General features: G+C 41.3%; 1 protein-coding gene across 6 annotated transcripts in view; it reads right to left on the bottom strand.

The window, feature by feature from the left end:
• The window catches only part of stard13b (StAR related lipid transfer domain containing 13b), a 71,740-nt gene that overhangs the window by 12,338 nt on the left and 32,746 nt on the right, over nucleotides 1–26,656 (bottom strand). For 3 of the 6 annotated variants that reach the window (XM_084064871.1, XM_084064872.1, XM_084064875.1), the window contains one exon: nucleotides 320–391. In XM_084064871.1, coding sequence (XP_083920997.1) covers nucleotides 320–391 — 72 coding nt within the window. Of the gene's footprint in view, nucleotides 1–319; nucleotides 392–3,447; nucleotides 3,630–17,230; nucleotides 17,435–25,620; nucleotides 25,957–26,656 lie in introns of those variants that run through there. The other 3 variants (XM_084064874.1, XM_084064873.1, XM_084064876.1) reach the window with 3 other exon arrangements.

Raw genomic sequence — 26,656 nt, 5'->3', positions numbered from 1 at the left:
GTACTAATTCCAACCGCTAAGCCGGTCATCCTAACACACCATTTCGTGTTTTCTTCAAAACACACTTTTTTTCTACCACACATTATCTCTGGAGTCATGTGCTCAAGATGCATCAGTCAGATGTTGCAGATTCCACTCCAATTGGCTATGAATGCCTTTCAAATTTTGGCCGCCCTGGGTAGGCAATGATCCTGGTGGGGATCTGTGCACCGAGGAGCAGTTTTATTTTTGTGTTCCTTCATTAACCTCTATATATCATAAAACTAAACAAATGTTTCCCAGTAGCATGATGAATGCATGTGTGGAGGGATTTTGTTACCTTCAAAGAGCTGAGCATACTGGGGGAATCCTGCTGCCCGCAACCAGTCGCACGCTTCCTTCGCCTCGATTTCTGAAACGTAAAAAAAGTATGATGATGAGTAGCCTGTAAACAAAATCAAAAGAAACCACGTTCAATTAATTTCAAGTTTGACAACACCTCCACAGCAACTATCCCAGAAGGACATCTCCTGATGCATTTGGCATATCAGGAATACAGCAGACTAGGGGCGGGGGTGCAGGATGCCTCTGAGACTATAGAACCCTCTATTCTGGATGTGTGAGGTCAACCCTAGCTATATCCCTGAGGGTTAGTCAGTCTGGTCGGAGGTTCCGACCAGACTGAATACCCCCCTACTCCCATGACGAAGGGACATGAGATCTTACATAACCATCTGTGGTCTGGTAAGCTCATCTGCAAATGAAACGATATAACCTGAGAACAAAACCTGTAAAAGCTGGGATGAATAAAAACGGATCATACTACTGCAGTGACCGCCCCCCAGGTGTTTAGATTTTTTGCTGTGTATGAGAAAGACCTTTATGTTAAAAAAAAAAAAAGTCTCAAACCACATTCAGTCATCACATGAACCCACAGCATACCCTATAGATTGGATATTTCTTCCATGCAGTTGAAAAGACCGATAACTCTTTGTACAAATAGAAGAGTTGCGATGCAATGCGTTGTAAGCTTGTAGAGCAGCTATTTTCTCTATTTTTGAAAATGTTGCTTATAATGACATGCCCAAAATAGGGAGGCCTGGTTGAAAGTGGTTAAATGATCAGAGCCCTGATAACTCTTTGAGGTGCCGAGTGGTCTATGAACCAGCTAGCAGCTGCCCTACTGGCTTTCTCCTGAAGAACTGACCCCAAGCAGTTGGGTTCACATTTTGGCCTTTCTGACCTCTAGAACATGACATCTCCAGTCTCCAGATCCCCTGATGACAGGGGAGAGGAAACAGGACATTGGCACTGTGCCATTAATGCTAATAGAGTTGTTGGGTGTCATTTTACTGCCTCAACAAGACAAAAGTGACAACACAGAACTAAAGCAGCAGTTAAACGGCTTTACATAACGAAAGAAAATAGTTATATACAGGAAGCTCAATGAAATTAACTTATATTCACTTTAATACCCCAACTCTTTCACTTTCACTGATAAATCCATAGCATGTTAGTAAATCTCTAAACCTGCATATATCTAATAATGAAGAAACAAATTCTATCATAAACATTATTCTTACCAGTTACAAGCACTCCTCCCACTGATAAACATTACTCTACAGTTGGTAAATGTCCTCCTGCCACTTAATCTAATATTTATACCAAAGATTTGGTCACCAAATCATAGAGAATGAGAATGACTGACTCATGACTGTGGTATACAGTACATATCCTATCCCGACAAGAGCCACACAAAAGGTATAACTTTCGCTCCACCCCTTTATCATGTAACAGTGCAGTTTACAAAACAAATAAATAATAAAGACCCTTTTAATAGGTCTTTCGGTGTATGTTTCACTCCCTGCGTGCGTACAGTTTGCCATAACAACAATTGAACAATAGACGTTCATCAAACAATACAGTATAGTTAAGTATAGTTAATCTATGCTTGCATTCAAAATACTACCATTGTTCCCAAGTCCCTAATCCAGGACTCACCTGTGCCGCTAATACCGCTATATGTCTATATCCCTGAAATTCAATGAAACGTTACTTTGGTCTGCAAACTGACCAACAACTGAATAAATATTAGCAGTTCCCTCTGTGTGTGTGTGTGTGTGTGTGTGTGTGTGTGTGTGTGTGTGTGTGTGTGTGTGTGTGTGTGTGTGTGTGTGTGTGTGTGTGTGTGTGTGTGTGTGTGTGTGTGTGTGTGTGTGTGTGTGTGTGTGAGAGAGAGAGAGAGAGAGAGAGAGAGAGAGAGACAGAGAGAGTGAGTGAGTGCGTGTGAGTGCGTGTGTGTCCTTGGATGGCAAAAATCTGCTGTTTACCCCCTTAACCTGCATGGAGATTAGCAGTTGAGTCAACATGTGTACTCCCACTAACAAACAAATGAAAACGGTCGCTTATCAGGCAATACGAGAACTTTTGCTGCCAAAGAGGGCATGTGAAAACGGTCTTTCCCATTGCCATTCCAGCAAGTTATGCAAAAAAAATCCTGGAAAAAAAAAGTTTATCCTGGAAAACTGTAGTGAAAACACAGCTTAACAATGCTCTGTTCCCACCTAACGTCACCAGGTGGCAAAGGCTTCCTGTTCAACTGGGCTCCCCTCCCACCTGGATTATATCAGGCCGGTATTATTCCACTGCACCACATATAGAAAACGCAGCCTCAGGTCCTCTCTCTGTCCCACAGCCACAGGTGTAACAACTGGAAACAAGAAATCTGAGATGGGAATTCCTCAGTGTTTGACATTCCATAACGGAGACGTTCTGTCCCCTCATCCATTCTCTAAGGAAATCTCTTGTGGCTGGTGTTGGCAACATGCCAAGGTGTGTGAACTTGAGTTTACTACTAAAGAGCCTGCTGCCTACAAATTGTGTAGTCTAAAATTGCAGTGTCACAAAATACATGATACCAAGTAGTGCCGTGACAATGGCCCTGCATGACCAACAGCAGTGTACCACGAATGCATATGTACCAAAGTGTCCCTGAGGGGACTCACCTTCCTTTACAATACGACTTATGCAACTTTATGGCTGTCAACAACAATTCATTGTGCAATTCAACACACGGCAGAGGTATGGTAGCCTATGTAACAGCATGCACAAAGAAGAGCAGCATACAGCATGCTTGGATAGTTCTGAGCTGATACAAGCATTGCCAAAAAAACATGTCAGGTTTGAAGGCCTCCTTCACATTCCAGTCAGTCCCTCACAAAGTACTTATTGGATTAGAGCCAATAATATGAGTGGGCTCAAACTTTTCAGGATTTTATTACATTTGTTGTGGTATCCAAAGCTCCATCCTTCTGTCAGAAACACTAACCGACATATGGACAATATCTTCCCTACCACTTATTTTTTTTAAGTAATGCATAATTTTTTTAATTGTAAATTTTCAAAATCTTTCAAGCAAGTAACAACACAAATTACTTTCAGCAACATAAGTTATAATAATTTACTTACGGGATACTTTCATCATAGAATGTTATGGGTTCATATGTCCTTGTCCGTCAAGACTTTAACAAAGTATCTCAACATGTCAAAGCATCTTCATTCCCACGCTGAGCCACATTCCTGCTTTCTCTGAAAAAGGCAGTTTTAACTCAGATCCAAGGCTCGCTGTTTCTCATTCTTTCTCCTCTCCCTTTCCATCTACCCCCAACAACCATATGCCTGTCCCAACACTAAATCTGTCCTTCTCCCACCCCCTTGCTACTGCTGGCTCCCCAGTGTTCTGATTCAGCCCCCTTCTTCAGCTCCTTGTGCCTGTAGTGTACCTCCTACCCAGATCTGCCCACCACAATTCTTGTCTAACGCACTCAGCACATTTTTGGCACAGAAGACCTGAGCTGTAGCCAAAGAGCAAGCAGCGCGTCTATGCGCAACATGGCACATTCATGTATGAGACAGAATTCTTTTTAACGTGTTTTCTAATACTATTATTTTTTAACAATTTTAACCAGGAAAAATGTTTTATTTAAGGTCAAAGAAAATATTCATTTCACAGAATCCCAGATGTTGTTCCAGCTAACTGACGGAATGGAAAGACGTCAGCTGCTATAGTGGGGGGAAAACCGTGACATAAACTGTCAGCAATCAGCGGCGATGATTCATGCTGAGCCAGTCAGGCTTACAAGGCTCAGTGTTAACATCACCAGAACTATCTCCTCTGCCTCTGTCTCGGTCTCAACTCCTTTGTCTGACGGAAATGGCAGAATGAATGAATGAATAAAAGGCACTGTCTGAACTTTGTCGTCAGACACAGCATGTACAGTGTGGGCCAGCTACTTAACAGATAGATGGAAAAATCATTCTAAGAACTGACTATTGTAAGAAGAGCTATCTCATAAATATCTAAAAATGGATTTACTTTTATGAAACAAATCGTTGTTCAAATAATCAATGGTATATATCGGAAATCTGCTTTACAGCAAGATGTTGTAATTACCCATTGCAGTAATTGATCTTGAGAAAAAAAAAACATAAAAAATCAATCAGCTTACAAATCACACTAAACACAAAAGACATCAGTAAAATATTTACAAGAACAGTGTGTGTGATAAATTAGGAGATTTCCTTTAGTCCCAATGTATGGATATAAAGACAGGCATTTAAAATTGTAAGCTTTGGCGTGGCAAAATTTCAAATGTAACCTTTTTCTAATTACCTGCCTTTACGTTTGACCCTTGTGCCATTTCCCCTGGTTAAGCATACCTCTTCTAATTTACTGGGGCCCAGAAAAGGTACAGTAGACAAAACGATGCAAATAATCCACTTCAGTTACATTAGCAAATCACTAAACAATGCTTACACTTAATCTATTGATAAAAGCACTCTAAAGCAAAGGGTGTATCCTATACTGATTTCCATTTAAAAAAGGTATCAATCATACTCTTAAAAATCTGCCTGACCCCCATACAGACACGCACGCAAACACACACACACACACACACACACACACACACACACACACACACACACACACACACACACACACACACACACACACACACACACACACACACACACACACACACACACACACACACACACACACACACACACACACACACACACACACACACACACACACACACACCTCTGTTTCAGAAAATGTTGAATGAATCAGCCAAGACAAGAGCTAGTTGAATACAATACATCAATGAAAAAGACTGCCCCCACCAGACTCCAGACCATTACTGTACACTGGAAATTGTCTGTATCAAAAACACCTGGACAGAGAGAGAGAGAGAGAGAGAGAGAGAGAGAGAGAGAGAGAGAGACAGAGGTGGTTTTGGGAAATCGTTTCCAGTGGTCGGCTGGCTGGCTGACTGCCCTGAGGAAGGTGTTGTGAGTGACAAGAGGCGGGGAGGCAGGGAAATTAGGCCCCCTTTCTTCCTCTTCGTGTTACTGATTACATACAGACACCCACTCACGGTGAGCAGTCACCCTTACTGTAAAAGCAAGGCTAGACAGACTGCCAGGGGAAACACAGTGCCCCCTCTGCTCTAGTCTGCCCAAAACCACAACATCTGATGTCTCATGCCCAAAATAGCCCAGCATTTCCCTCCGTCTAACAGATCTCAATTGCGCGTAGAAATGCAAACAGGAAGTGAGAACAGAAGTGATCATTAAACGATGGCTCAAAGAAAAGAAGCCACATTGTGTGTAAACCGCGAAAGCCCCCCTTGAGATTGACTTGCTCTGTATGAAGTTGTTATGGTCCTCTTGAAAATACAGGGCAGCGCTCAGAAAAGATGGATTAATATTGTGGTGCCCCAGGTCATTCATCCAATATCGTGGGAATAATGCTTCCCTCTTTTCCACAGTAGGTTTTAATTAACACAGCCCCCCGCGGCCGTCAGAACCCCAGTGGGCGTCTGCATGCATCCTCAGCACAATATGCCACAATCATCTGACCTAACAGCCAGTACCACTGCTGCCCTTGTCCTCGATTTCAATCCACAGCCTTCTTAGCCAAATGTATAGCCTACTTTGCCGCACAGCCGTGCCATTCAACTAAAATAGCTGATTTTCAATGCACACATACACAAAGCATGAATTTGCCCATATCATCATCACATCATAACAGACATGAGGCCTTGTCAAAGAACAGCGCTGATCTCTACAAGCAGCCTCAAACATAATGAGGTATTATTTGTGTGTAAAGGTGAGTAACACAGTGAATGAATATCACTTCATTCATGTTTGAGTGTTTGACACATGAGCTAGCTGTCCTGGCACGGGCAATAATTACAGGCATTCTGTGGGCTGAGTCACACGCAGATTTCCAACCCTCTCATTTGATCCTGTGGAGAACCCAGGGGACTGGTCACTAGCCCGCAGACGACATAGGATGCTGGTTTAAAATTAGTCGGCCTTATGCTGAGTTGCTAAGCTACCAAAGTAAAGTTTCCTCAAATACAAATGACTTAGCAAATCCTGAGTCTACTTTAGCCCTGTGGTTTTGTGGTGACCTGTGGAGAGAATCCTTCAGCAGGCCAGAGATCTCCAGTAACAAGTGGATGTAGACCATAGAATTCCTGGCTTCTCTGAGGACTGTGACTCTAGTAAAGATTTTGTGCCAGCTCCAGTGTGACCAGTGCCAAGGAGCCACTAGCATTTGTGCTGGCATATATCAGGGCTTTAACGATATTCAAGTTCTCATTCAATAAACAATGCAACAATAATACAGAATTGTATTGCTGATTTCAAAGGTTCACATTTTAGCCCACGTAATAGTTCATTCAGTCACCTACAATATAGTTTACAAATACTATTACACAGTGAATTTGCATAACTATCTCTCTATTTCAGAGAATTAAAAGGGATGTGTTTAAAGGGGACTGGAATTTGTTTGAGCGACCCCCTACCGCAACTACCCACTTTGAGTGAAAGACTGAGGTCCACCTTTCATGTCAAAGTAGACGCACACAGCAAGAGCTTATTGATTCTGGGAGTAAATAACAGGAGCATGTGAGGTAGAGGCTGCTGTTGACCACTGCTAAAGCTTGCTGGGTCAAAAGTCATCTGGGGCTGTTTTTTCCCCCTCTAGAGGTCCTGTATTGAACTCAAATGAGAGCAGCACAGCTGTGGTAACACTCTCCTTCACCTCTGAGGGACACCCAGAGAGAAGGGAGACCCTTTCATCTTCAGGCAGACACTCAAACTCTCACTCTCTCGCTCTCTGCTATCAGCACAGGTCTCTTCCTGGGCACTGGGCAGTGCCTCCTCTTAATACATTATGATATTATGCATGCATGCTGCCGATGACATTGAGATTCCTTGACATTCACTCACATACTGTGCACTTTCAGAGACATGTTGTAAATGTGTTTCTGTCAGAACAGAAGGGAAGGAACCAGAGAGAGAAAATAAAGCGCAATACTACAGAAAGGGTGGGACAATGTCGGGTTAAGTGTCTTGAGACAACTTGTTGTGATTTGGCACTATAACATTGACATTGAATTGAAAGAATGTTTCAGAACAGCTAAAATGTGAAAAGAAGTTGTAGATTTAGTAGTTTGATTGGACAATAATAAGGAATGCTAGGCTGTGACCTGTGAACATGCCAGGACTTTCAAGTTCAAACCAGCTGGTGGGGAAAGGTCTCACTGGCCAAGTGCCTTTTCAAATACCTGGAATTTGTCCTCTGCATTTAACCAATCCTTACTATTAGGAGCAGTCGGCAGCTTTGAACAGCGCCAGGGGAGCAGTCAGTGTCTTGCTCAAGGATACTTTGTCACAATGCCAGGATCGAATTGGGAACTTTTTGATTCTCTAGCTCCTGAGCCACTGCTTCCCTTAGCTGCTCTCCAAAGTTTGAAGTTCTGAACATCCACTGAAGTAAGGGGTGCATTTACTCAGAGGCAGGTGTGCTCGTCTCTTTCCCCCCCAACCACACCACATGGCAGTTCAGCACACAACTTCCAACAGCCTGCACCAGGAAAGGGAACCTCTGACCCTCCGTCCCTAGGGAGCAAAAACACCTCGTCGATCCCCGGAAACCTTCAGCCTCTATGTCACACTGGCAGCAACTCTGAGCAGAACATAAATTAATCAGCAGAGCTCTCTCAAATACATGCGAGTGATGGCTTGCAAACCACTGTGAACAAGATAAACACTTCCAGACATTGGACTCCAGCCATTTTCCCACACATGCTAAAGTGTTTTGACAACCATTTTGCAGGCCTTTGTGAAGGATTTGCTTTCTTTGGTGAGAAAAATATCAACTTTGGCTTTGGAGATTTCCTTGTTCATTTCATCAAGGCATACCTCCGTCCACCACTGTATTGATTCTGCAAGCAAAATGTGATTTTATTCTTTTCTTGTGGGGGTAATCACTGTGTTAGTTGTTGAGATAAGGTTATTAGTTCTGTCTGTAGTAAATTAAACAAAACCATACCATGACTGATGAAGGTTAGAAAATAATGACACCCATCAGGGACTAGCAAAGCATGACTATATCCCATAGTTTTCTTTTCTCTGAAACAATGATAACATCAACCATATAGCTCCGTTTTATCTCTTGTTGCTTTTAGTCTTCATAATAAAAGGCACGTTTTATTAAAGTTAGTCCCAGCTATTTTCAAAGGCAATAATAGCGTGACAAATCTGCTGAGCCAGCGTATATAAAGAACAAGAGCCTGCTGGGAGAGATTAGGAGAGATATTGTACCTGTGGGCATTTGTGCTGCCCTGTGTCCAGATGCAAGACTCCAGCAAGGGCCTGCCTTACTGCTCCTCAGTCAGCTCCTTTCTCTGTCAACCAACTCTCTGGTTCGCTCTATCATTATTTCTTTCCCCTTATCTCTCTCTCTCTTTTTCTCCTCCCTTTCGTCTCATGCTTCCCTCCCTCTCAGCGAGGCTCATCTGGGCCTCTTCAGTTGTCTCTTCAACTCCTCCTCTACTTTCCTCAAACCAACTATTGTACTGCTGCATTCTTAAGATTTAAGATTCAAGATTTTTACTGTTACATCTTGTGTACAAGTGCATAATAGTAAACAAAGAAAATAAATTCCTGGTTCCTCAGACTTTGTTGCATCAACAATAATAAACAAAAAGGAATAATTAAAGAACATTCACAATACTAAAGAGAGGATAATAAAGGTTGGTCCTAGCACACTTGAGGTAATTGTAGTTCCGTGTCATTATTATATAATTTGTACAAGCAACTACATTACTGTATCATACGACTTTGGAGCTTATGGGTTGTTCTACACGTGAGTGTGAGTAGTCCTGATTCAAAGTCAGTTTAAGTATATGGGTATCTCTTGAAGCATGATATAGCTGCAGTAAGCTACATGCCATGCCATGCTTTCCACAGTCATAATATAAGCTTGTGTGCTCTGTGCTGTAATTCTTCCTTCCCTTTGATAGTATACATAAGCACTGTAATTTGGTTTTCCAAGAGCGCTGTATAACACAACTGGAAGGGGAGGGCTATGCATCACTGACAAACACCCAGCCAGCTGACCTAAAATCTCTACGAAAACATTGAAAATAATTGACTGGATGCCAGGTCATTTACATAATATGTTCCTTAAGTCCCACACAAAACCAAATGTTTCACGCACTTAGCTCAGAGCAGTTAAAATTTCATTTACAGCCATTGCTGTTAAAAATCAAGTTCTAGACAAATAGGAGAACTAGGACGATACTGAGGAAACATGTCTGCAGATGTATCTTACAGGGATAGAGTGGGTCCACCTCTCATTTGGACAGATTCCCAATGGAGACTACAAGGGTTTCCCCTCCTTCACTGGGAATGGCCACAAGCATAATTTATATTTTGTCGTACAATGATGTTGCTCTCTGAAAATAACTTTTTCCAAGTGAAAAACAACACAGGTCTCTCTTCGGAAGAGAGATATGGTCATGCTATCGTCTATTTTCACATTTATTCATGACATGCATTTGAAGAATTACTGAATTAGTTCATGAAATATGTTGCATTTTGGGGGATTTTGTTTTTTAAAAATTAAAACTAAATGTAGGAAACAAAAGATAAAGGGATATTTACTCGTGAATCATAAAAATGTGTCCGCGACCCACAAATGGGTCCCGACCCAGTGTTTGGGAAACAGTGATCTAGAGACACACATGGATCTGGGTCCAAGTAAATGGGTCCAACATTCAGTAGCCCTGGAATGCACAGCTGATATGCATATCACAGTATATGACACACGGCAGCACATGGCATGCTATCTTATGCAATGAGGTATGTAGCCGACTGGCTGCTTATCTAGAACACTCTCGGAATGTACAAATCAATTGTTGTGCTTTATCAGAGAATCTAAGTTGTGAGAGCACGCATGTGCAAAGAACTTCTACGCCGATATGAAATGCAGGACTGATATTTCATGCATGGCTAGTGGCACGTAGCAGATCAGGTCTGCTGACAGTCAGAACCTATTTGAAAGGACTTTAACATGAACAGACAGCATGCTGAATGCCTGTGGTCTGAAAGCACACTTCTGCCTTTCTGTCACAATTATTCTCCAAATGCAATGTTGTATACATTTTGTACCAGAGGAGGGCAGCGAAGCACAAAAACGAGTGTGTTGTGGCACAGTAAATATAGCCTACTTGACAGACTACCAGTAGAGACACAACAAATACTATCTTAAGAAGTGCACCCAACAGGAAACTTCATTTTGAAAGAAAGAGTGGTCAAAATACAATAGATTTAGAGACGCAACCTCATTCAGACTGTTCTCCACAAAGTCCTTATAACAGTAATAGGACATTATTTGCATCAAAGGTGCCGTTATGTATTGTTCCTTTTCATTGGAAATGGCTTAATAAGGTTTTTCTGTTAATTGGCATTTGTGTGGAATGCAATTGGCCTTTGAACAGGGAAAGTTTTCCTGCCTGGCTCTGTTAATGTGTGACTGTGTTCCTGTTTCACTGGAGCCAAGGTATTTCACTGTTTCCTATTGTCAATGATTATCCTCACACATGTGGCAACTGTCAACTCACTTAGCCTGTGTAGGAATCACAGCACACGTGTAATAGCCAAATATACTTGAAAACGTGGGCACATCCTGCCACCTCTAGGTAGAGAGAGGTACTGTATATCTGGAAGACAGTATCTACAACAGCAGCTAAATGAAAGTGATTGACTTACAGAAAGTTGGACTAGGTCATTCTGTTCCTAAATTATGTAGTCATGGTTGGGTAAAATGTAGTGTAGTGTTCAATTTGTAAAGGTACTGCAGAGTACATTTCAACCAGCTGAGCAACAGATGCAGATCTAACTTCAATTTAAATGTAGGTTCACTTTTCTACGATATAGTCATTCAGTAATCAGTATAAGTAATACTTATTAATAAGTATATTCTGCACATATCCAGCACAATGTTCTCATTGCTGCCCTGTCCACGCTTTTAAAATACTTATAACACAAGCAAGGTGGAAGAGAGGCAGGCGCGGACTGGCCATCGCAAAGTTTGGGAATATTACTGTTGGGCCAGTTGGTTTGTGGGCCGGTCTTGACTCGTATTTTGTTTGTTTTTCTGCTGCGGACATTAAATTAAATATATGGTGCTCTCTCGCACATACAGACTCTTACAATGTGGTGTGACCCCCTTCATACTACTGATACAAGCTGTCACAGGGATTAAAAATGAAACTCAAAGATGTAATTATGAAGTACACCTTAGTGTGTTTTCCAAACATTTTACAGAAGCTGCACTTTGAGAATTATAGCATAAATGTGAAATTATATTTGCATTGTGAAATTATATTTAATGAATTCTTCCCACTTATTTGTCCATTCACACACAAACATATTGGTTCTTCAGTGGCTCTTTGGGGTGATTGAGATGCTACAGTATATAGCCTCGGGGCTGTAAAAACGACCTGTTAACGGTAGGGTAAGTTATTGTTTTTAATTTCTGTTTTGTTTGTTAAATTAAGTGTTAATTAAGTGTTAAAAAGGTCTTTATTCTGATAGTAATAATTGCTATAGAGTGTTTGTTCTGTAACAGGGGTCTCTCTGTCTCTCCAACTGTTTAGAAAACAGAAAATGTATTTTCCGGTCTGGATACAAATTTTTAATTCGAACACTACAGAATTTAAGTTGATAAATGGGTACTCTCTCCTGAAAATGTGAAACCCACCTGAAAATTTATTTTTTCTCTTTCTTTCTGAACAAACACTTTATGTATAGCGATTACTATCAGAATATAGAGCTTTAACCTTTTAACAAAAACCTTTTTGATTTGACCAAAAAATATAACTTACCCTACCATTAAGTTGCTGTATGGTTCTTTATAGGTTCTCCACTGTTTCTGCGGCTTAGTTAGAAACCAATAATGGTTCTATATATATCGCCATTTGACAAAGGTACTACGGTATATAGCACCTTATTAAGATAATAATAATAATAATTAGTTTGAGATATGTAGATATATCTACTGGACAACGAATTTCAACATAAAATTGATGATAAAACAGCTTCTTGTAACCTGTAATCCTTTTTATTTTGTTGTCATCAGTGTCCCCCCACAGAGCAAGTAGTGTCAAAATATGTGATAGTTTCTGTGCTGTACAATACTGTGGTTTTCAAAATAGAACATAGGGGTCTGGTGCCATAGACTAGCATGGGCCTTTAGTTTGTATTTATCTGCTTGGTATGCTCTCACTACATTATCATTTTTATACATAGATTACCAAATATGAGGGCCACTCTAATTTAAATTCCCAGGCAGAAACAGGTTGATCCATTTTGAGGTGCAACGTTACAATTTTGTTGCAGAGCATTACGCCCCCCAAAATACTTTTATTATAAAAATCCTTCATTATAAAGTTATATAAAGGTAACAAACTGCATTTGCATAATAATCAGGTGTATGCTAGCTAGCTAGGTTCATGAATATAAGCCACCCTACATGCCTGCGTACTGAGTGGACATTGTATAAGACTACTCTTACCACTTATCAAACCTCAATTTGAATCGAGGCCAGTTTAAATTAGTTTCACATGCAGATTATCTGAAGTGCTACAGGTTGTGAGAGCCCCCTGATGAATAATTCAGAGCTTTTGAATGAGTAGTGTTGAGGGGAGGAGGGCAGAATCTAAACTAGATCACACACACCTTTTTACTGTTACAACATCACAAAAGACCACCTCACTTCAAGCCCCTTTATGGAGGAGGATTTTGAGAATGAGCTATCCAGTAGGGAGAGGAAGAGAAGAGGTAAGAGGGTAGAGCTTGTCATCTTAAAAACTTCAAGTGCCCCGGTCCTCCCACTATACAAGTGTTTACTTCTAGCTTGCCAAAAGAAATTACCCCCCCCCCCATTGTTTTTCTGTGTAAACATACTTTTACTGCTCTTAGTATTGATGATTTCTTGTATAGTATTGTATGTCTTTATGTGTCTTCATGAATTGAATACATAGGACCACAATAGAAACAAGCCCTCTCTGCTTTTTGTGTTATCCTTTTAGCATTATTGTATAACTGTACCTCTGTACTTTTTGAAAACTGTTAATAAAGTATTCAATTAAAAAAAACGGTGTGTTGCAGAAGTAATCCTAGGCAGGAATGTTTTCTTCCCCAAGGGATTTGTCATACCCTACATGCCTACAGGACAGCTGGCTATCTCTGCATGTACAATCACCCTAAACCTCCCCCCTCCCCACACACACACACACACACACACACACACACACACACACACACACACACACACACACACACACACACACACACACACACACACACACACACACACACACACACACACACACACACACACACACACACACACACACACACACACACACACACTTCCCAGTATTCATTTGATCATTGTACAAAGCATCACAGAGACACTGAAAACAGCTTATAACAGACACTATTTGCTCTAAATAGAACAAAATATGAAGAAAGTTAAAAGCAAATCAAGAATCTAGCAGTTACCTCTCAGTAACGGGATGAATACCTCATTGACTCCGCACAGAGGAGGTAGTGTGTGTGTGTGTGTGTGTGTGTGTGTGTGTGTGTGTGTGTGTGTGTGTGTGTGTGTGTGTGTGTGTGTGTGTGTGTGTGTGTGTGTGTGTGTGTGTGTGTGTGTGTGTGTAGGCATGGAAAAACTGGAGTAATTGTAAGGGGTAAGTGATAGAGCTCTATATGTAAGGCTGAATTAAACATATATAGGCTGAGCTGAATACTGCTTTTTAGTGATGCATCAGTAGTGCTAATGGGTGCAGAAATCCTGAGAATCTGGCCTCCAGATGGTGTGAGACTTTGCACAGGAGGAAAATGGGAACAATGCAGAAGCACAGTAGCCACTCCAGAGCGATGAGGTAGACTAGAGAATGCAGCTCCAAAACCCCTGGAATATTGACAGGAAAGAGACACATTCCTCTACAATAAAACCAGGCCCCTTCCCTTGGCTGGCACAAATGTACTACCGCAGCACAGTCAAAAGTCCTTTAGTTCCATTACACTTAGAAAGAAAGACAAAACAAAACCCTCTCTTAAACTAAGTAGCAACTCTAAAAGGTGCTCATATAATGTCGGGCAATCGTTGCTGTCTTGTATGTCCAAAACCACTGCTTTTCAAGAAATGGAAAAGAAAAGTACCTGTGTTGCATTGGAGCAATGTAGTTATTATTTAGTCACAAGCTCTTACTTTTCTTTGGTTAATATTTATAAAACCCACGGACTGACTTAACCGCTTTAAGCCTGGGCATGCCATTATAGGAGACCATTTTCGAGCATTTAAAAAATATATCCCAAATAGCAGATCTACAAGCTCACAATGTGTCGCAATGCGACACGTGAGCTTGTAGATTGGCTTTGCTACTTTTACGCGACATTGTCATACATACAACAAATTAGAAAATAGGGCATCCATTTAAAAAAACATAAAATATAAATATGATTAAATGGTTTCTGGCCAAGAACGACAATATATTATTTTAAGGAATACAGAGCAGTGATGGATTCCAGGCACAATGACAGCAGGTCATGAGTGTACTGAGTCACTGAATGAGGACCCACACACATACGTAGTTCTGGTGGTACTCAAATGCCATCAAATCGGAAACATGACTAAGACCCCCACAAGCCTCCCTGGAATTCAGGGTGAAACAATATATGTGAGTAACTCTGCCAGTCACTGCGGCCCCCACTCACTTTCAGTCTGCTATGTCAACAGGGCTGACCAGCTGGAATGCAGAAGCCGTTGCAAAGCAAGGAGATCACTCTCCTGACCCGCCACACTGCCGTCCTACCTCAACGCTAGAAGAGGATTGATAGGATTTATTTAACATATTGTATCATATACAGGTTCTACTTTTCCTATACATTGTTACACTACGGACCTAAAGGGCAGGAGGACCCTTTGACACACACACACACACACACACACACACACACACACACACACACACACACACACACACACACACACACACACACACACACACACACACACACACACACACACACATTTCCTGGTTAAATTCAATCTACTTTAAGATACAGATACACAGTACACACTCTCTGGAACATACAGTTATAGCTGTTTTAGCTGTTTAATCCTCTGTATCAGTTGATTGAGTCGTGTTGCTTTGTTTACAATGACACAGTGTGAGACAACCCATGATCCAATCAGTGTGAGTTTGATCAGCCTTTGGCCTTGCTGATGCTATCAAGCACACTGAAAACACACCCTGAATACACATACACTCACATGCACTAACACGCACTCCAACACACACACACACACACACACACACACACACACACACACACACACACACACACACACTCCAGGGAGGAGTTACAGTACCAGCTGTAGGGGTATAAAGATCTCTGTTCTACTGGGCAGCTTTGAAATCGTGGTAGACAGATTGCAAAATCAACATAAATTATTTTCTTTCGCAAGCTGCATCTATTCTGGCAGTAGGGGCTAAAAAAAATGATACAAATAAGGGAGTAAAACAAAACTGAAGCTTGCATAGAACACATTTCAAAGATGAACATCACAGATGACAAAAATTGTTGGTTTGCTGACAAGCCAGACAGCTATAATCTGAAAACACATGCCCAGTAACGGTACATGACTCCACACGCCTGGAGACATCAGACCATCAACATTTGCTCCACAGCACATCATTCAGTCCTGTGGGTCTTTCATTTCTAGAACGAACAAAAGACACGCTTGATGTGTTGCTTTAATCCTCTGTGATGATACAGGTTATTTCCCCCAGAGTAGGGTGCATTATGGAACTGATGTGTCACCGCGTAAGGACTGTGACTGGGAGAAAAACTATGTTCTGGATCGATTAGTGGTGGCGGAGGCTTCTGCTAATGGAACGTTTTGTTATGAAATGTGGCCACACTTTGATCCAGCTCGAGGCCACTCACCTGCAGGAAGGAGGGGCGTGGTAGCTAGTGTTGTTATGTGTGCCCCACCCCCCATCCTCACAGACCTGGCCTAAAAACACCAGGTAGATTTTATGTCAAGCGAGTCGTAAGACAACATTGAACAAAGCTGAGGGGAGCGGCAGGTCCCATGGTGGCACAACACTGTTTTGTCTAGATATATACAACAATTGTCCTCCAATGACCCCCCCCCCAGGACAGGAAAATGTCATCAGACATTAAGATATTGTCTTCTACATCATCTTTTTTTTCTAGTTACATGCCTGATTACTGCAATGCGATGCTTATCACCTACAGTGCATTGAGTAGCAAAAAAAAGGAAGCCATGACAACTGAAGGTCAAGTATGGTGTTCCTTGTTATTGCACTTCAGGGATTAGACTGGGACTAAGAAACATTGGATCACCCAGTGTTTCCTTTCCAACACATTATTTGTATGGAATTCCATCTTTTGTTGACAGTGGGGGTTAGTGACAGGAAAAACAAGAGAGAGTTGTTGTGACAAAAGTCATCAGCTGTCCCCAAACCCATGATGTCAGTAGCACAATACAACTTTGTGTGTGAGGGTCACCTGGTATTTGATCACCTCCAAACCATCTACAATAAAAAATCAAATGTAAACCTAAAAATGTGCTTTAGGTTTACATTCTACAATCTGACTGCAGCTTAGCAACAAGTTACATTAAAATGATAGGCCAACAGCTTAAGAGAGCATAGACTTTAAATGTGTTAAGTGACACTATGACTGGCTGGCCAAAGAAAATGTAGGCTACTAGGTAAGTATGTATAGGATATACATATTTCTGCCTTTACATCTTGCACTTCTATCCAAACTCCTTTCATACCTCCAGCAATCTTCTTCAACAGTTGCTGCCTCGCAATGATCCTTCCCAATCTGTATCCAGAGCGTCTCCTGTGATGGTCCATTCTCAGGTAGATGTCCTGAGTCTCTGGGGTCATACTCCCAAGGCACTCGCTGCTTGGGGACCTTGGGAGTTCCCTAAACATGGCTGGTATGATCTTCCAGAACTGGTCCCAGACCGCTCCACTACTACTCTCTCCTACTAACAGAAGACTTCACATACAGGCGCAACAGCCTAAAAATGAGCAGAGAGAGAGCAGAGGGAGTAGAGCTTAGGGGGAGGAGTGCCAACACTTCACTCTACCTTCTCCAAGTCATGTGACCACAGAGCAGCCAATGGTCAGGAAGCACTTGGAGTCCTGCCCACCATGCTGAACTGAATCCAACGTCTGTGTGGGCGCTTGTCAGCTTTCCCCTGGTCTGGAGGGAAATATAAATACCAGCGGAATGCCTATGAACTGAGTAAGGGGAGAGGTAGTGGAAGGCTTAGGAAAATAGTGGCCTTTAGACCCACCCAGCACAAGAACAACTCGCCTGCTGTTGCCGTTCACGCACGTGCCAGTTTCACTTTACCAGAGTGAGTCTGTGCTTTGCCGTGAAAAGCACTGAGGGTGGGAGAGGTTGTTTTCTTGGTGTTAGAATGCTAATTTCTGTTCCCCAACCCCCTCACGCAACCCCCAGCTTCCAGCAAGCCAAAGCCTCTTAACTCTCAGCAAGTCTCCACAAAGTGTGAGAAAAACACCTTATATAATGAAGAATCTAGATCCCTACAATCAAAACCTGACATTTTTGTTCAGTTGAAATGGACTCAAGACTGACTGAATGGAAGTTAAAACATTTCGGTGCTCTATTAGTGTAATACACGATACTAAAGCTCATGTAAGCTAAATAAAAATCCCATGACAGTAAAAGTTTTGTTAGGTCAAGTCCCCCCCCCCTCACTCTGTTTCCTAAATCATTAGGAACTTTAATATCTTCTATTACTGTTAATGTTATGGTGGTGAGCAACTACGTATAAATCCTCCTTCAGCGAAAGCCAAGAGTTAATCAAGATAAAGACATGTTGGACTCTATGGTATACACACAAATGACTGAATCAGTCATGGTGACGGAAAACTACAATCCATACCTTTTTATAGTACAAAAAATCACACCCTGTGTGAAGGAAGCGGTGCCTTTGGGGCAGGGCTTAACTCATTTCAGTTCGTCCCTATTGGTGGTCTGAGTCCACTTACCAAATTTGTACTTGGTAGCATGCTGCAAACTGGACTAATGGCTGTTTAAAGCCCAGCCAAAGGGCAGACAGAGGGGGCGGGGCTTAAGTAATTACAGTTCGTCCCTATTGGTGGTTTTAGTCCATGTACAAAATTTGTACTCCGTAGCATGCTGCGAACTTGAGTTATGGCTGTTTAAAGGCCAGCCAATGGGAAGACAGAGGGGGTGGGGCTTCAGCAATTCATGCTCGTCCCTATTGGTGGTCTACGTCCACATACCAAATTTGGACTTGGTGGCATGCTGCAAACTGGAGTTATAGCTGTTTAAAGGAGACACACCATGAATTTAAAAAAAAAAATTGATATTTAATATCATATGGTGTATGTCCCTCAAACCATTTTCAAAAGGTTTGAGCCTAAATCAACACTCAGATATACTCATCCCAAGTCAATTCTCTCAGGCTTATAAAGCACTTTCAGCTGCAATACCAAAACGTCCAGTTGGCTAGGGGGGTGCTGTACTGCGGTACTGAGCAATTCTGTCTGTCAAAATACATGGGCAGAAAGTTTGGTGAGGTAAGCAAACTTGCCATTCTGAGATGGCCTGTTCAGACACGCCCATTCTGAAAATCTCTGAAATGAGAATGAATGACTGAATGTTAAAAGAAAATATTTTTTGGGGTACAAGAGACACTGGGGAGCCAAAAAAATACAAAAAAAATTAAAAAAAGTGAAATTCATGGTGTGTCTCCTTTAAAATCCCGTGCTCATCCCGTGCTCATACGGACGGACGGACATAACATACGCTGGGGGTCCCTGGACCCCTCTTTGATAACCAGTGGCACGTGTGGCCAATGAGAGGAGAGATGGCATAGGCAATCTCCAAGTCCGTGTGTGTGTGTGTGCGTGTGTTTGTATGTGTTGCTTCTTTGCCGTGCTCATCCCGTGCTCATACGGACATAACATACGGACGGACGCTCAAACGGACAAAGTCAAATGTAGAGTGGTTGGCACCGCTAAAAACTTGCGAGAATGTAATTTCTCTGTCAAAACATAGAATAGCTTTAAAGCAATTATACCGTATGTTCATTTGATGCTATAAGAAATAAAGTTAAGCTCCTTAAAATACAAGTTGTATCAATGGATTTACAGTATGGAAAACAACGCCCCTCACACCTGAAATATAGAGTCCATATCCGTGCAAACAGACCCCACCCACTGCCAATCAAAGCGAGCCGCTCTCGACAGCCATGCAGACTGCTTTGGCAATGAAAGCACAGGGGCCATACATATTATGAACAGAGTCACAACGCAACCCCTGTGTCTGGTCCCACATCGTGACTGGCAAAAAACACACCCTAGCTTTTAAGCACACAAAGATCACAATTCAGCAGCACACTTCAGAGCCCCCCACACGTTTTCATATAAGCTGTCTGGGGCGTAACGGTGTTCCACACACCTCCACCAGGAGCTATTTTAAAAGAGTCAGTGCTGTTTGCTCAGGTATTGGGTGGTGGTGTGACATTGAGTAGATGATTTCATGTGTTGACCCAACTGTTAATCTTTCATATACACACACTCCCAGTTTGACACTCTCTCTGATTCAAATTAACACTGTGGATTTCACTGTGTACATACACACAAACACATTGCAGGAGTAGCAATTACTTCAGGTACCAGATCCTAAAATAAATGTGTGCAGTTTGTTTGACTGACAGGTGTTCCCATAGTAACCTCTCTGAACCCATTTACTTACTACCCCCGAACTCCCTGTCTAGATGAGAAGAAAATGACTGAGTATAGTATATACATCTCATCTTATGAAATCAACCAAGCCACTCTGCAACAACATAATGAACGAGGTAGAGATGTTTTCTATCAGTACCCTCACTCAAATGTCTAGCACAATATTGTGAAAGAACTACAGCACATAGTAAAGTGTTAATAGTGGTGTGTGTGTGTGTGTGTGTGTGTGTGTGTGTGTGTGTGTGTGTGTGTGTGTGTGTGTGTGTGTGTGTGTGTGTGTGTGTGTGTGTGTGTGTGTGTGTGTGTGTGTGTGTGTGGGTGAGAAGTTTTTTGCTAAAATGTTAAAGCTTTATATTCTGATAGTTATCATTGCTTTAGAGTGTTTGTTCAGTAACAGGGCTCTCCCCATCTCTCCAGCTCTTTAGTTAACAGAAAGTACATTTTCAGGTCGGGTACCAATTTCATCCAATCAAGAGGGAGAGCGTGGGGTTCTCTCTCCTGATTGGATCAAATAAAATATGGCAAAAATATCATTCATCACCTGACCGCTCATTTTTTGTTTTAACACTTTCAATTTAACTTGTTTATCCTGTATGAGTTCTTATTCCTGATGGGATAAAACTGAAAAGTATTTTAAATGAACACTGCAGATGTTACTGTGTATGTAATCTCAAGACTAGCAGAATCTGTCAGCACCACTGCCCTAAACATGTAGTGTTGTTGTTAGTCGGAATAAACAGAAGCACCAGGGATGAAGTGGGCAAAGAAAGGGGAGGAGCCAAACCAAGTTCCTGTTTCTACACAAAAAAAGGAGGTGGTGCCCCCAGAGGAAAAAACAAAGGAGGCAAAAAAATATTGTTTTCCTTTTTACCGAATGGGTTCCCAGATTGTTGTGTATGAGACCTAGACGTATTGGCAGTGCTGGGTGGTTAACTGGAGCTGCATGCCATGAAGAAATAGCTGTTGTTCTATGTCCTTGGAAGGAGTGTCATGTGTCAGCCGCTGTGGCTGCAGTCCTTATCAAACTTGTTCTAACACGCCCTGTCTACGTTTCAGGGCTGAATTACTAGACAGCATTGGCGGTCATAGGAGGTCTTGTCTCACATCATGCAAAAGTATGCAAGCATGCACGCATGCACACACGCACACATGTCTGAGTGTGGCAGAAAAAGGGGATTTTATGATTTTGTTTTTTTAATTGCAATATTGATATATACTTCTCTGCGCACGCACGCACGCACGCGCGCGCGCACGCACACACACACACACACACACACACACACACACACACACACACACACACACACACACACACACACACACACACACACACACACACACACACACACACACACACACACACACACACACACACACAGGGAAAGTCTTGTCCAGATACAAATGACAAACGTATTATTGTTCTATATACAGTAATGCTCTTGATGTCACTGTGGAACAACCAATTAAATTCCATTGAAATGGCAGTCATTGTGTAAGAGAAGTCCAGTTGTCATTCAGCACTCAGCCATCATTTCAGAATCCAGACAGGTGTAGTCACAAGGGATTCTTTTTTGTGCGTCAGTTTTGGGCCCAGGGCTGCACATAGAGAGATCAGAGGCAGCTGCGTAATGTTTAGGTACCAGTTTGATGTGGTATGTTTTCAGAAGCAGACACGTGTAATCTGCCCAGGGAAGCTTGGCTCTGACGTGGCTATGTTTGTGGTTTGGGAAGAAGAAGGCTTAAGAATAGTCCCAATATGACGATGAATTCCACCCCGTGATCCAAACAGCCTGACCGGCTGTGTTTAATTCTGGTGATGGACTGCAGTTAATCACACATTAACTGAATTAAGTCAAAACGATTTATGATGATTTATGTATTTTCTTTCTCATAGAGCACAAATGTCAACAAAGTGTCAGGGGATGATAGAAGTGTAACAGCAGCAGGCATTCCACTTCAGGGACTGCTGCCACTGTGATTCACAACTTAAATGTGGCTGCATAGCAATGCTCTTGTTGTGCACATGCATCATTTGGTATTCAAACCTTAGACACATCTTCAGTAATAAGGCCTCCTTCCTCCCTTAAGCAGCTATGTACAAGGGTTGGGCTTTCACTCGAACACATGTAGGCCTATGTCGGAAGCTGTACAGGATTATGATAATGTTTTTAGTTTTGTTTTTGAAAATGACATCTGAAATACAAAATCTGAAATTCAGAATATATATATATATATAGAAAGTCAGAATATACTTAACCAAAAGTACTCATTACCCAGAATGTTTCATTTCACAAGATCAATGTGTATACAAATCTTTTGAAAACAGCAGAGCTTGTAGATCGGCTATTTTCAAATAGCCAAAATATAGGGCTGAAGTGGTTAATGTAGGTTTTGTAATAATATAGTAAAAGTAAAAGTACAGTATTTGTCTCTTGAGATGTAGTGGAGAAGAAGTACTGAAAATTTGAAAAGATCCAGTAAAGTACCTCAAAATCGTACTTAAGCACAGTACTTGAGTACATGTACTTAGTTACTTTCCACCACTGGGTACAAATTCAGTATGTAACCAGCAGGATGGTCTTTCTAACCACCAGGCCACCCTGAACCTCATCCTTAGCCACATCACCACCATCATTCCACCCATAATCACAGTAAAGAACGCCCTCTCACATATTATTATTATAATAGCACACACAGCTCTATTAATGTAGTATCAAAAACCACAAATTATATTATGCTGATCCTTCACACTTCAACACAGATGACACAGAGGATATGTATTTTTTACGCATAGCCTATTAGATAGCTAGCTAGATGGATAACTAGATAGACAGACAGATCTATCAAAGATCTATTTATCAAAAATGCTTTGTTCTGCATGATCATTTATACACTAGAGTTCACTGCATGCCATAAATGCACTGCTGTTACACAGTAAGACTGTGATAATTTAAAAGTGCTTATTTGGGTCCCATTTTATAATCTGAGAGTTAAATTAACATTGAGAATGGCACTGCACAGCAGTCCAAGATCCACAGCTGAGCAATGTTCTCATTATTATATGCCACAAAACATAATGAGGCAACAACAACCATTCATTGAGACACATTTTTTAAGTAGCACACAGGACAGTCTGTCCACATGTCAACCAGTAAGCCAGGAACACCATCTCTCATTATTTTAGGGAGCATATAAACAGCAGTCAAAGGCCAGACACAGTTAATTTAACTCTGAGAGTGTACAAATGGGCCCAAATGTATCAAATTAACACAGGATGTTACTGTGTAAGATTGTTGAGGCTGCCAGATTCATGACACATCACATGCAGGAGTTAGCTGCTCCTGTAGGCTACAGCAGTTAAATGCGTTTGTGGGCTGCTGCAATGGAGGTTGTGCCTGTCTTAAATCTCATGCACAAAATAAAAAAGAGAGCACTGCACTAATGGAAATATTGAATCCAATGTTTTTTTGTATATCACATCTGAATCTGGAAAACAGTAATAGTTTTCTATTGTCTACAGGCTCAATAAAGTTGTGGTTTAGTGAGAACAAAGCAAAGGTAGGCTATCATCTGATCACTGAAGGTTATCCAATTAGACTGTAATTGCTCTAATTATTAGAGCAATAGCTCATGTGTGGTTTTGCTGCACCTAGTGGCAGACTTTGAAAAAGTGTGTGTGTGCGCACATACAAACAAACACACACACACACACACACACACACACACACACACACACACACACACACACACACACACACACAAAGAGGACAACCCCCTATAACTGCGTTATGACCAAACATACAGAAACAGTGCCTTACAATTACATTTCTTTTTCTTAAAAAAAAAAAATATGCTGTATGTTTTAACGACTTTTTAAGTTGCACAAGAAAGTAGTTTAACATAGGGCCATGCTTTCGGCAATGACAGCCCAATTACATGTATAGGCTAATTAAGGATAGGTGCCTATACTGTGTCGTAGTTATTAGGTTGATAGGCTGCAGCCAGCAGGTTCATCAAGAGAAGTGTCAAAACTATCAATATTGTAATTAAATAAACCAATCGAGTCAATACATCGGCAAGCACTTGTTTCTGTCCCACTCAGAACTTCTTAATAAAGGGCTTCTATCTTTTTTTCCCCCTCCAACTTTCAACACAATTAATCACAATCATCTGTCACCTGCTGAAGCCCATTTTAAACACGTGGACGCGTTTGGCACCCTAGTCCCACCCGCTGACACATGATGACACACTAAATAAACATAGGCCTAATTTACAGTGGTGTAAAGTAACTAAGTACATTTACTCAAGTACTGTACTTAGGTACAATTTTGAGGTATTTGTAATTCACTTGAGTATTTTCAATTTACAATACTTTTACTTCTACTCCACTACATCTCAGAGGCAAATATTGTAGGCTACTTTTTATTTCTCTACATTTGAACATTTTAGTTACTAGTTACTTAGATTTTGATTATTATTACAAAACATACCACTTCAACCCTATATACATTTCGGCCATTTGAGAATAGCTGATCTACAAGCTCACAATGCATTGCATCTGCTATTTTCAAACGTTTTTTTATAGATTTTATACATTTGAAAACTTGTGAAGTGGGACATTCTGCATAATGACTACTTTCTACTTTTGGTACTTTACTTGACACCAATACTTTTGTACTTTCCGGACTTTTACTTGTAACAGAATATTTCTACATGATGGTATTGTATTGATACTTTTACTTAAGTAAAATAATTTAGAACTTTTTCCACCACTGAATGCAAGTTACAAATGTAGGCACGGTAGGGTATCCTACTTTTGTGCATTGCAAGTAAGAGCGAAGCATCAGCGCCACCCCGTGGCAACAATAGCCTTGGGTACATTTCATAGGTACAATTCTCCAGTGTGTACGGTAGACTATTAATACCGCAGAATCCTTAAAGGAAGCCTAGCCTGCCTACCAACCATGTTTATTTAAATTTAAAATGTTTATTTTGGGCGTTTCTAGCTTAATTTAATTCTATTTAGATTGAATAAACTTTTTTTTTTTTTTTTTTTTTACCTGAGTTTAGATTGGTGCATTTGTAATTTTAGTCAGATAAAAACATTGGACAAGAAATAACGCATTTGTGGGTCACGGACCGATTTTTGAAAAATATTCATATTCAGTTTCATACATAAAAACAAATCTAAAATGTTTCAAAAGAATTTCATGAAATTAAACAAAACAGATTACAATAAATTCCACAAATAGCCAATCTACAAGCTCACAACACATAGCGGTGAGCTTGTAGAATAGATCTGCTATTTTCACTAGCTTGGGTCCCCGGAGACATCAAATTTCTATTTTGTGTCGCCAACTAAAACGTTTGTGTTTGTGAACCAGTGAATTAGACTACCTAGCCTACTACTGACCTGCGAGCCGCCGCTCCCTGATGTTCCTCCATAGTAAATCCCAGGCTTTGGACGTTGAGTTCCTTAACTGCTCACTGAAAGATCGCCTGAGCTTCAATGACTGTCGTTTAGATGTCATTATAAAGTCCTTGACTCGGTCATAATAACACAATCCTCTTCTCCCACAATCCGTTATGTCCCCGAAAAGCGCACCTTTCTTTCTTGATACAGACTAGTCTACTGCTACTGTGGCTCTGGCTGGTGGTCCTCAAACGGAGTTACCCCGGCCGTGGTGGTCCTCAACATTTTGAAAAATAATCGAGTACATGTCCCGTTAGGAAATCCGTCCTGTCTCCAAAGCAGTGATATATAAGCAGCTGAACCAAGTTAGATCTTCTCAGTTCAGACCAGATGTGTGTATGTGTGGCTCCAGGCTCATCCACACAGTAGGCAAGGCAAGGCAAGGCTAAAGACCACTCAGTCACCCCCACCTCCCCCCTGTAACTCGCTGTCCCCTCGACTTTCACTATTACAAATCTTCTCATGCTCCACTATCACTCTCATGCTCCACACACACACACACACACACACACACACACACACACACACACACACACACACACACACACACACACACACACACACACACACACACACACACACACACACACACACACACACACACACACACACACACACACACACCCACACCAAATATTAACTAATCTGACTTCTCCATGTTAAGCCTCATTTGCTTTTGTGTGATTTGATAAAAGAGATAAAACATTAGCCTAAATGAAAATATCAACTACTGTAGTCCATGTGCACATCTTTGGAAGAGGAAAAAAACAACAACAAGTAGTAGGATAATAATTCCATAACCATTTTAGGATAACTGCAAACCCTTTCATTTGAAAGGGTATGATATCAAATCAGCCATATTAAATGGCTGGGAATTCACTGGATTAGTGGATATAAAGTTAATCTCTGACTTTTGTTTTCCAACCTCCATATGGCTTGGTGAGCATTACTTCATTTCAACATTGCCCCTAAGCCA

This window comes from Gymnoscopelus microlampas (genome assembly GCF_963454915.1).
Source record: "Gymnoscopelus microlampas genome assembly, chromosome: 8".
NCBI lineage: Eukaryota > Metazoa > Chordata > Actinopteri > Myctophiformes > Myctophidae > Gymnoscopelus > Gymnoscopelus microlampas.
Note: the sequence above shows the minus strand (reverse complement) of the source record. Positions and strands in the feature narration are given on the sequence as shown.